Here is a 13,155-nt window from a genome sequence, read left to right on the forward strand (position 1 = left end):
TTCCTAATGTTTGATGCTATCATTAACCCCACACCTAGCCATGCCCTACCGTTTCTTTTTCACCAAATGTTAGCCATTCTGGACATCTCTTACATGACAGTATCATGATAAATGTACTGTCATTCTAGAGACACTGGACAACCACCCATAATTTTCTAAACATTCCTGCTCTTTTGCACCTCTGCATCTATGCCCCAAAACTTGCAGTTGCCTAAAATATTCTTCCTTCTCTTTTTCTCCTTGTAAAATCCCACTGTCCTTAAGGTATAACTCATGGACTGCTTTTCAAATTACCCTCCCCCACAACCTAACACTTATCAGGTAAAACTTATGGACCATTCTCTGCACTACCACTATATTCGCTAGATAGAGGGCTACCTCCCCTGCTAGGTTGACAGCAATACAACCAGAGGTAGGAAACATATCTCATGTGTTTCTAGATGTCTCTTGCTGTTTCTGGAACTGAAAATGGCCTGTCACAGAAGCACTCACTAAACATTTGTTTAATTAAAATTAGTCATTTAACTGTGACTCTAATTTTCTTACAGGGAGGGGAGGGGCTGTGTAATGTTCCCCACTTAGAATCCTGCCAGGTACATAAAATGGATGCTCAAACTAATTTTATAGATGTAGGCCTTTGGAAACCAAGAACTGTATCTTCTACTTCTTTCAAACACTAATTATACATGATAGATGGATGGATGGATAGATGAGGAAGGAAAGGAGGGAGTTAGAAAAAATATCATTTCACCTTTCCATCCTTTTTAAGCATATGTTTAAAATGGCATTATAAATAATATAAGCAGAGAAACGCCTGGGTAGCTCAGTCGGTTAAGTGTCCGACTTCAGCTCAGATCATGATCTCATGGTTCGTGAGTTGGAGCCCAGCCCCGAGTCAGGCTCTGTGCTGACAGCTCAGAGCCTGGAGCCTGCTTCAGATCCTGTGTCTCCCTCTCTCTCTGCCCCTCCCCCACTCACACGCGTGCGCGCGCTCTCTGTCTTTCTCTCTCTCTCTCTCAAAATAAACATTAAAAAAAAATTTAAATAAATAATATAAGCAGATAGCAAATTTGTTTCTCTTAATCTACAAACCACATTGTTGACAAATGACTGTTTTACATTTTAACATTTATGAACATTTAAGAACAAAGCTAAAGCCAAAGAAGCAGCTACCAATACAGCTAGAATGAGCTTCTTAAGATCCAAGTAAGGAATTGGCCCACACCTGAGCTTGGGTAGGGTCCATGGCATTTCCCACCCGCCATTTTTTCACTTGTTGACACGACCAATAAACTTTTTTTTTTTTAATGTTCATTTATTTTTGAGAGAGAGAGAGAACAAGTGGAGGAGGGGCAGCGAGAGGGAGACACAGAATCTGAAACAAGGCTCCAGGCTCTGTGCTGACAACTTGACGTGGGGCTCGAACTCACGAACTGTGAGACCATGACCTGAGCTGAAGTCAGACGCTTAACCTGACTGAGCCACGCAGGAGCCCCAGAGCCAATAAACTTCTAATGGGGGAGCCAAACAGGCTAAAAGTGATTGATGAATGCACATCAATGATTATCAGAGTAAAAAAGCACAAGGTTCTTCCAAATGTTGGGAAACCAGTAAGTGGTTGGTTGTGGAAGTGATGTTTCTATTTCCATGAATATTCATATAAAATTTATATAAGTTCCAGGATTTATATAAAAGTCAAGGATTTGATGTTGGCATTACTTTAAGCAAGATGCAGTACAGGCAGAGGAACAAACTTCCTTGCCGAACACCTTCATTTAGATCCAAAGCTGAAAGAAAATTTCTTTCATGACTCAGAAAAATTAGGTAGACAAAAGTAAGCTGCTTTTACCTCATCAGAGCTAAACAACAGCAGAGGCAGAAGTACCGGCAGTTGATTAAAGGCATTGTCCTGACCACCGATACCACCATGGCTAAGCTAGGGCTGCCTTACGGAACCAGGTCAGGGGACATTGATTTCTCTATTCAACTCTGAGGCACCACTTTGTAAATGACACAATCATTTCTGGGTACAAGAGGTGCTTTAAATGTGGTAACATTATATCATTTCAGCTATAATGATCATAATTACTTATTTCTTTTAATCACAACCCACTTAACCACTTTAGTACAGAGGACTAGTTCAAGGAGTTTAATTTTCATTCAACATCTAATCTTTGTGTTTACTGAAACCCTTCACGGGCTTTGTTTACTGTCTGCTTGCTGGCCTGGACGTTTGATCTTGCAAGACTAGATCAGACAGGGTCAGATAAAATACTGATTACTAGAATAAACCAGGCTTGGAAAAGTAACACTGGTTTTTAAAATCCTCATTTCTCCCAGCGTTTTAATATTTTGCAAAATAAGTTCAAATAAATAAAATTAAGACAGCTAACAATCAGGGGGTTCTTGAGCAATGATTAAGAAAAGAAAAGTGATGAGGATAATTTTGCTTTCTGGCCAAAATATGGGGTTTGGTTAGATCCATTCATTCTAGTGGTATTATTTTATGACACAAATAATTTTACAATATCCACTAGTATTTGTGTGAACTTTCAATGACCCCTTAATTCTTATGACACATTAAATAGTTGAGATTGACCTCAGCAAAGATGACACTTCATTTTGCTTTCGGTGTCAGACGAAAAACACTGTAGACATAACATTATTTTCTTTTAATTCATTAATTTTTAACTAGAACACATTTAAAATACATGAGTCCTTCTTTGTTAAGGCACTTTCTTATTCTTAGAAGATCCTCTGAAGAGTGGGTTGCTATAGAAGTGTGATTTCTGATGATACTGCATGTATAACTGCCACTTCGTTTCACAGAAATGATGAGGCAAGAAGTTTACATCTAAATAGTTAACATAAAAGAATTAGGCTAAAAAAATAAGTGTTTCATTAAAATGTGTAAACTTGTGAAAGAAAAATTGAAGGGTTAAATTCCACATAATCCAAAGAATTCTTGAAAATAACTTTGTAAGGATGACATTTCCAGGTGCCTGTGGATTATCCTTGTGTCCAACATTAAAACTCCTACACACTAAACAACTGCTAATATTGGTCTTTTCTTTCCCCCTGCTTTTATACAATATGTACAGTTTCTTTTCTTATACTTGCTTATGAGCTCTTCACTGTAAAATCTAGGCCAGAAGCAATTACAGTATGAGATGAACAGCACTAAAAAATGCCATCTAAACCAACCTACTACCCTATCTACCCACTTAATTTTATTCAATTATCAAAATTCCCTGGGAAGCAGGTTCATAGTTCTGGACCTTAAAACCAGAGTATACAAACTCTCTCTCCCCATCCATCCTGAATTAACACTAATGTTAACTCAAATATGTCTGTGTCAACCATGATTGTCTTTGAAATTAAAGAAAAAAAGTAAACAGAATGTACTTTGTTGTGATCACTGGGGAAAATAAAGTTAACATGCTAAGCCAAACTAACTTAGGACTTTTTAAAGAAGAAGTGTAAATAGTTTAGCTATAATAACAACAAATTCAAAAAATGGACATTAAAGTGTTTACTTCAAAATTCAGACAATTCCATTTGTATATAGTTTTTACATCTGTTTTTAATGATATCAAATTATTGATTGTTCATTTTTCTCATATTTATTTAAGCATTAACTATAGAATTTGCAATCTGATCCTTTTTTTTTAATCCTTCCAGTGGACTTTTATTTTTGCCAGGTTTTAGTCATATTTACTTTGATCTTCCAGAGTATATAATTATTTTACTGTTTATTTATTTCTATGAGGAGGGAAAAAAATTTGACTTAGGAGATCTATATGTGGCAATTTGTAACAGAATCACATAGCTTATGTCAGGAAATCATGGTTTTGATTAAGAAGCAACCATTTAGTTCCCACTGTTTTATTAAAACAGACATTAGCAGATAATAGGAAACATATTTAACAATGTAGCTGCATTTAGTTTGGGACATTAGTAAGTTAGCGTGAGATTCTCTTCTACACATTGTATCAGCCGGGATACGTGTAAATTGGTAATGTGGGGGGTGGAAATGGGATGGGTAGGGGGGCAAGGAAGGCCATGGAACTCTTGACTTCCTGGGTTCTCAGGCAGAACCCTAAGGTAGAGTTCTGATGTTGCTACCACTAATTTCCAGGTTTGAAACTCATTACTTCTTTTTCTCATTTTGAAAATGGATGGACACAAACAGAAATTTTACAAACAAAATCACTCCTTTCCCATGAGAAGTGGATTCTACTAGATAGGAACTCCCACAGCAACATCTATTCATAGCACAAAGCTTCTATCAGATGAAACGTGCCTGTATAGGTCCAACACTTCCTTTTCACTGAGGGTCGAAAGTTAATAAAATGTACTTCTCTCGGTGTTTATTTTCTGTACACCATTATACCTGCCATGAATTCTTTGTTTTTCCTCCCACTCCCTTGGTTGATGAATCAACACCACTTGAACTGTTTTACGGCAGCTTGTGTTTACTTCACACATACCTTAACCTTCCCTTTTCTCCTCCTACTGACACACACACACATGCACACACACACTTTTCAACAGCAATGACTGGCTCCATCTCCAAATAGCATGTGTGCACAGTGTCTGGCAGCCTCTTCAGGTGTGGATCCTTGACCTCCTGATTGAAATCAAGGTCTCAGTCTGCTTTTACGGCACTTAAGATTTAACTGTGCATTTACTATCTTGAAAAAAAAAACAGAGCTTAAAGAATTGAATCTCTAAGAAAGGAAAAAAAAAAGTAGAAGATATAAGTGTTAATGTGTATGTGTGTGAACAGAAACACATGCACGCACGCGAGCACACACACACACACACACACACACACACGGATTCTGTAGTGGCAATTCTGAAAACACTAGAGTGAAGAGTTTCCAGTCTTTCTGAATCTGGAATTATACTCAAGCCTATTAAAAGAGGACGCTCTCTTCCTTTTCTCTTCTAACAGCAAGTAAATGGGATCTAACAAATGACCTTGAAGCTGCATGATTCTTTTGATGTTTAGCCAAAGAGGATATGTTCAAACACTTCAACAATCTTATTTTAAAAGAAAAACTTAGAGACAACGCTTAGAGAAAAGAAACCCTTCTGAACTACACAACCATGTCTTACAATGAGAAGGAGTTATTCATCTTATCCTGCATAAGAGTTAATATTAATAATATTCTAAAGCAAGTGCCCAAACTGGAATCTAAATGCTGCTAAGAATTTTAGAATTTGCGGAAGAGAAATGGATCTTAATTCAATTTTCAGTGTACTTAATTCCTCCTGGGTAGTTCAACATCTTGACTTTCCTGATAAAATGGATATTTAGCATAAAATGCACTCAGTCTTTTGTAATCATAAATGTTCTGTCAATGCATGTAAAGTTCATTTCGTCAAAAGGTAACCTTGTAAACAAGCTCCCAAATACTCAAACACCAATAAGCATTACTTCTATACTGTCTCCCTAGAGGAAACCTGCAGGTAGTAAAACAAATAAACTCATCTTTTACTTTTACCTACCCACCATAAATTGTCATTTGAACCTCATATGGGGGCAGAGAACTGTCAGCAAGGCTATGAATACCTATAATAAAGTATGATGGATGATGTCATAATCATTCAAAATATAGACTAGAAGGACCCTTGAACATGAAGCAATTATGTTACCCAAAAATTCCCCAAATCCCCTCAGGGGCTCATAGCATTTCAATTTGAATAGCATTTGAATTGGGTGAGAACACCAGAATGTTTCCAACATTGACATATTTGCAAAGGCAAAATATCACTGATACATTTCAAGGCTGGATGGTCTAAAGAGCATGCCATTTATTATATAAGAGGCTGTATTTTCAGGACCAGACACAATTCCACATTTAATATATGACTGCTAGTACTGCTACTAGTAATTATCAGTATAGCATTATAGTATTATAGCTATTATTTAAGAGGCTTCCTTATGCCAGTATTAACTTATTTAGTCCTCACAGCTAGTGAGCGATTTAAAGACTTTTATTGTTTCCAATTTTCAGATGAGGAGATTGAACCTTGGTGAAGTTAAATACGTAATTTGTGTAAACACACAAAAACATGCTAGCAAATGGAGGCTAGAGATTTGAACACAAGTCTGCTTTACTGCAGAGTCCCTTTGATTTAACCACGCTCTGGAATTGTCACCAAATAAGCACGTCAAAACTCCATTTCTAAGCAAAGATTTCCTGCTACCACAGCATCATTTCAATTTTTTAATTGGTACTGCAACTGTAAGTGCTGATTTAACCTACAATGACTGCTTTTAAATTTCCATTAATATATTAATGGAAATGATTTATTGATTGAGTTTTTTAAACAGACATGCCTATCTGAAATAAACCACTTCAAAATATTTCTAAAAATCCTGGTCTTCACAGATGTGTCTTGTGAAAACGATAAACTTCATATATTATGCTAAGAATTTTACTTCAGTTCTAATACCGTCTTTTGTTTTGTTTTGTTTTGTTTTGTCTCGGAAACAGAGAGACCGAGTGCAAGCAGGGGAGGGGCAGAGAGAGAGGGAGACATAGAATCTGAAGCAGGCTCCAGGCTCTGAGCGGTCAGCATAGAGCCGGACGTGAAGCTCAAACCCACAAACCGTGAGATCACGACCTAACCAACTGAGCCACCCAGGTGTCCCATAATATCATCTTAGTTTCAAGGAAGCTAATTAGGATCTCCGGATGGGAATATTAAGAATCTTACCTTTATAAAAATCATATATAATTTTATAAACACTTATAGCTAAAATTAGCATAAACGCCAAAGAACCAACAACTCACTGACCTAAGAAATTAAAAACGGGCTCTCCAAACAAAAAAGTCAGTTTACCTTTAATCTTCTTGTACTTCTTATACCATCTCCCAAACTCCTGGCACTTGGTTGCTGACACGTTGGCATAATATGTGCTATTTACAATGGATGAAATCATACTCTGAAACGGAAAAATATATATAATAGTTAATTTTTTTCATAAATGAGTACTCCTTTTGGGGGATAAGAAAGGGCAGATTATAGCCCACACCAAACTCCGTTGTCTTTTAAATCTGAAGTAGTCACCCTCATGCAAACTAAACTATTAAACATCAACTACGACGACCCAAATTTACTCTTTCTTTAACTTGTACGATGACAGTGCCTTCTCCAAAAAAACCAAACTGGGGGCAATGTCAAAGATAGAAGGAGGCAGGACATACAGATAAAACACAAGGGGAAAAAACAGTTGTGTTTTAGGAACCAGAGTGAAAGGTGAGATCAGATGCTCCAGCATCGGTAATTCAGATAATGTCTTTCAGATGTTTCTGTTCTGCTTCCAACGGCAACAAGCTCACACAGCCAAGAATCTGAGAACATCCGTGCTACACACTGCAGAACAACATTTAGGGAAATAAGTTAAATTAATATAATTTATAGAAACGTGTGATTAGCACTTGTGTGAAAATTCACCAAATGAAAAAATTAACAGTGCTTATTTTAGAGCAGGAGAAACTAAACATAACACTTGCACTGTATTTCAACCAAAAATGAATCAAAGCTAAAACTTTCTGAGTGTTTAAGTACATGATTCCTTCTTGCTCTTCATCCCCTGTCCCTCCTCAGGTCTACCCTTTAGCTGATTTGTAATCGGGATGAAAAGGAAAAGGAAGAGCACAGAACCTGACCTACTGCTAAAAAATTAAATTATAATTGCACACCTTGAGTGAAATTTCCTACAGATATGTTTTCAGTCAATATGGCATGTTTGGACCAACATTTATGACAGATGTTAACTTACACCTGAATTGACTGTGATAATACAGACACAGATTTATACATAGATTTTTACTTCAGCAAATTCTGTCTAAAAGCAAATGGACATAAACTCAAGAGATCCAAATGACCTCTGTAAAGTTTTATATCTCGCCCTGAAACCCCATCTTTTTTCAAAAGATATGGGTGGAGCAGCTGAGCAAAATCTCAAAACTTCTAATGATATTTTTACAAAGTAGTGGAGATAAAAAAGATAACGATAAATTGAGGCAATAGTAAGTTATTTACCAAGAGGTTCAAACATCAGCAGACAGTACTGCATAGACTCCCATTTAAAAGTTGGGTCGGTGAGCCCACAGAGTCCTTCTTTTTCAATCACTGTCCAGTACTGGTGGGGGAGGGGAGTCCTAATTCAATTTACAGAAACCTCTCTGGCCTTTTCTACACAGCAGATGGCTAACCTCTCCCAGTTGCTGATCTCTAAATAACAATTCTGTTCTCTAAGTGGAGATAGTTAGGAAAACCATTTTTATCTGAGGATCTGAACACAGCCCTGGAAACACAAAGAGCCAGTATCACCTGAGTGTATCACAGAACTACCAGAGCCTTACCTACCGCCTTAGAGGATCAGTGGAATCCTAATCTTCCTGAGGCAGGGTTCTGCTCTGTGTGTTATTAACAAAGAAGTAAAGAAGTCTCTTGGCTAGCTGGGCTAGTTTCCTCTCTGGGCTGAGTTTTTCTCTTTGTCTGTGAAACCCTTGAGGACAGTGACTGTGTCTGTTTCATTCCCCGCCTCCCCCCGCCCCCCCATGTCTAACACAGTTCTGATGTGGGACATCTGAGACCCTGAAATAGAACAGATGAAAAGGGACAGAGATGAAAATTTAAAATGCCAAACTGAAATGTCATAATAATGAAAATTTTAACATGAAAGCAGCCTAATAATAGATGCACTAGCCACACTGGTGTATAGGAATAATTGCAAATGTACTTGCCATCTTTGTATGTTGTTTATATGAATGTTATCTTCTAGAAAGGCATAGGATATATGGCCGTGATAGGAAACTGAGCTAAATCTTCTAATGCAAAGTGGTCTGGAAAGCAGATTAAAATGCAAAGTGTCTCAGTTACTACCTGGAGCTGTACCTCAACTTCCTAGCCCATAAGACTAGGCCACAAACCCACATCAGTGTGGCCCCAGAGAATCCACATTTCCCTCAGTCTTTAGCCTATTTTGTCCTTGCTCCAGATGCATTTCATTGACACTGCACAAGGCCAGAGTCAATCTATGTCGCAAGGAAGTTAATATCTGGGCTTTCATGGTCTCCATCACCAGATTCTATGCTAGAGTCAGGTTCACACAATTCATTTAAAAAAGGAGAAGTTGGCTACCCAGAGCCTCAATCAGATTTATTCTTTTCCCCAGATTACCATAAATGAGTTTCTATCTCTACAGACCACACAGGGGAAAAATAGATTTAAAATATGAGTTGAGCAAAGGAATCAGGTAGCAAATAAAGAAAGTTTCCTAGATAATGAGAATCTTTAGTCACTCAAAGGTCTCTCTGAGTTTGTGGCACATTTTATTCATATTAATTCCCTGCAGGTCTTTACATTTAGTTGACACTCAAGCTAGTTCCACTGATAAGAATTTTTGTAATTCATCTTCAGTGAGACTTCAAAACAGAAGAGGTACATCTGGGGGATATTTTAGACAAAAGGTCATGTTACTTCTTATTATTCCATTTTCAAACATGAATATTCTCTAACCCTAAATTAGACTACTACATTCTCACAGTCAGTTTGAACCACTGGGCCTCACTAGAATATTCTGGATACATATTAAGGTCATCTTAGTGTCAATTTGTTTGTAAAAGATCAAAATTTACTTCATTATACACAAACTGAAAGGAGCTAACACAGACCCAGCACATACTTTTACTCTACTCGGAATATGTTTTCCAGAGGTCCTGGGGCAGAGAGTCTGCATTTACCACATTTCATCCATTCTACAATCACATTTTTAAAATACTTGTGTCACTGAAATTGGGATGCATCTTACAATCAACAGCATCTTAGACCTGATGAGATACAGTTGCTGCAAAAATGGGATGAGTAATGATTAAAATCTCCCCTACTTTCCACTCTGCCAAAAAAATCTAATTTCCATTTACAGCTTTTTAAAACTATGTATATAGGTTTGTATTTTATATTGCTCTTTTATGTTTTCCAATAATTCTAGAGCAACCACACAATTGGACTTTTAGGATCCCCACTTTTTTTTTTTTTTTTAACATACGAACAAAGGTTTGAGTGGGCTTTTTCAACCAGGATGTAACCACCTCCTGAGCACACAGGTTGTATAAAGTGATGCTGATACAAATGACCAGAAAGAGATGTGTATTATTCTTTTTAATACTTAAAGTGATTATGTTTTACTGAGGCTTATATTAAAATGACCTTGCATTTACTGAGCAAGCTTCACTTGGCAAGGTGGTGGGCTGTGGGAAGGAGATGGGAGAGCACACATACACTGGGCAATCAGGCAGCCCCTTCAGGTCCTCAGTCACAGCCATAAACACTCCATGAATGGTAATTGTAGACCAAACCATGCTATGAAAAATATTATGTGTTAAAATAAATAGAAGGTTTAAAATGCCTTCCCAACTACAGAAACTTTTGGAAAATTTCAGGCTCCTTTGTAATTAATCATGAAATCTTAAATAAGAAGATTTTAAGTGAAGAATAAAATGTAAGTTTCCTCATTTGCAGTCACTCCTACACATAGTTTGCCAGTTATATTTGAAAGTTATTTAAAAAAAAATAAAATAAGGTATATGAGGAATTAAAATATACCAGAATCAGTCACTTTAAAGTTTACTAGCCAATTTGAATTTCCAACATGCCAAACTGCAAGAGAATGTTATACTGTTTTAAACAGATATTGTTTACACAATAAAATACATCGCTTTAATACTTATTATAGTTAAATAGATTGCCTTGTCTAAAAAGAAATTTTCTTTTAGCCTCCTGAGACAAATTTTAAACTCACTTCTTTGTTTTTGACTAGCTCAGAGAATAGATGTCACCTCTGATATAGTTCCATTTTCTAAACTGAGGGCCAAGAAGCTCAGAATGAAGAAGCATCTTGCTCAAAGTAAAACGGCAATGGAAAACACCATAAAAAGACACTACCACCAGGCCACATTATTCTAGGAGTCTCTGAAAAGAGAAGTTAATTAATGAAAGAAAGGAAATATTCACCACCACCTCCATCAGCTAGTACAAACTCAGTAGCAGATACTACAAACAGACTAAGAAACAAGGTGACAAAAACAAAACATAAAGCTGTGACCACAGGTTCCTTAGAGGGGCTAGTTACAGAGGTTAGAATCAGATAAAACTAAAGAACCTAAAACAAATTTAGGGGCACCTGGGTGGCTCAGTTAGTTAAAGGTCTGACTCCAGCTCGGGTCATGATCTCATGGTTCATGAGTTTGAGCCCCGTATCAGGCTCTGTGCTGACAGCTCAGAGGCTGGAGCCTGTTTCAGATTCTGTCTCTTGCTCTCTCTCTCTCCCTCTCTCTCTCAAAAATAAGTAAACATTAAAAAGAATTTTTTTAATAAAAAATAAAATAAATCTTAATAAGAGGGGCGCCTGGGTGGCTCAGTTGGTTAAGTATCTGATTCTTGGTCATGATCTTACAGTTCGTGAGTCCGTGCCCCGCATCAGTCTCTGTGCTGATAGCATGGAGGCTGCTTGGGATGCTCTCTCTCTTTCCCTCTCTCTCTGCCCCTCCCATGCACATGTGCGTGCGCTCTCTCTCTCTCTCTAAGATGAAATAAAAAAACTTAGAAAAAAAAGTTAGAAAAAAAAGTTTGCTTAGGAAAAGCAAAACATTAAACACAGGTTAAAGTGATTTGTACAATACACTTGGAAAGACAGAGACCTGACCACCCCCTTTTCCTCCCCAAGAAAAGAAAGGTAAAATAACTGGATATCCTTTACCACATTCTCCTTGGCTTAGTGAGATTTATTTGTTTGAATAGCAGTGTTATACTAAGAGCAGCTAAGCTGCAGACACGTAATACACTTGCTATAAAAAAGAACATCTTAAAACCAAAGTGAATGGTTACACATCTGTCAGTAGGAGTGCCCTGTCTTAGCAAGAGGAGCGCCCGAGTGGGGGGAGCGAGGCTGCATCTCATAGCTTCCCTTTCCATGTCTACACAGCAGAGAGCATGATGCAGGCAATGAATAATATATGCATTCTTTGCTCATTTTCAGCTTTTTTATTCTGCTTTGCGGTATGCTAAATTGCATATTAAACATGAGATTATAATGATACTTCAATCAAGTACACTAAAGCAAAAAAACTGATTTGGAGGAATTACTTTGTCATGAAAAATTCAGTTAATGTTATCTGGCAGCCTTTTGCTCTCCCTTTCTATCGCCGCTTCTGAGCTATACTATCAGAACTGAAAACTTTGCCATTCTAGTTGAAGGAAACACTTCCCCTGGGCTTTGGAGTAGGACAGGACTACCTCTGAGAGCTCCTCCCCTGAGGCGTGGCTGAGTGGCTTGCTTATCTGCTAGTGGCCCCCTCAGCGGTAAAAGAGGGATGTTGCTACCTGCCTCAGAGGGCTGGAAGGATTCAGAGAGATGATTTGAGTAAAAGGCCTAGCACAAGAGACAGACTCAATGAGTGTCTGCTCTCTCCTCTCCATGCAATCATTTCATACGTTGAAGGCAATCACCCAGTGAGGGATTCTTTTCAAGCTGTCACTTGTAAGCCTCCATCAACAAGAGTCATGAGGTTGGGCCTAGAACTAAAACAAACTCACATGAAAACAACTTAAAGGGACAGTTGGCAACTGGTTGACACAAGGCAGGATGCATCCCCACTGCATATGTGAATTGAAGATTAAATGAAAGGGACAGTTGGCAACTAGTTAAGACAATACAGGTTCACACAGGTGATCAGCCACTTGACTGTAGATGAGCACATAGTCAGTTTGTGTTTTCTACCAACCCAACCAGCTGCTTGAGTTCATTGCCCGATTATTTTAGCATATTGTAGATTTGTGTTAGTCCTTTAATGATCCCCAAAAGAGCAAGGCTTGCTCAGGATGACAGAAATAATTATCCTACAGTCTATGTCTTAAAAAGACTATAAACACTGTATCACCATCATAGTGGAAATCTAGTAACATTTTCACAGTTCAATAACTTGTGCCAGTCATTTTGTTCCTCAAATATTTAGCCATAAAACCTCAGTTAAGGGCATGGGACAGAGCTTTATTTATTTTTATTTTTTAAAGGGAAGCATTTAATTATTTATTTTAATGTTTGTTTATTTTTGAGCCAGGGGAGAGAGAGAG

General features: G+C 37.6%; 1 protein-coding gene across 8 annotated transcripts in view; it reads right to left on the bottom strand.

Annotated features, from left to right (window-relative positions):
* SATB2 (SATB homeobox 2) overlaps positions 1-13,155 on the bottom strand; it is a 192,231-nt gene that overhangs the window by 89,333 nt on the left and 89,743 nt on the right. For all 8 annotated transcript variants that reach the window (XM_053215516.1, XM_053215518.1, XM_053215515.1 and 5 more), the window contains one exon: positions 6,856-6,958. In XM_053215516.1, coding sequence (XP_053071491.1) covers positions 6,856-6,958 — 103 coding nt within the window. The remainder of the gene's footprint in view (positions 1-6,855; positions 6,959-13,155) is intronic.

The sequence above is a fragment of the Acinonyx jubatus genome, chromosome C1 (assembly GCF_027475565.1).
Source record: "Acinonyx jubatus isolate Ajub_Pintada_27869175 chromosome C1, VMU_Ajub_asm_v1.0, whole genome shotgun sequence".
NCBI classification, from domain to species: Eukaryota; Metazoa; Chordata; class Mammalia; order Carnivora; family Felidae; genus Acinonyx; species Acinonyx jubatus.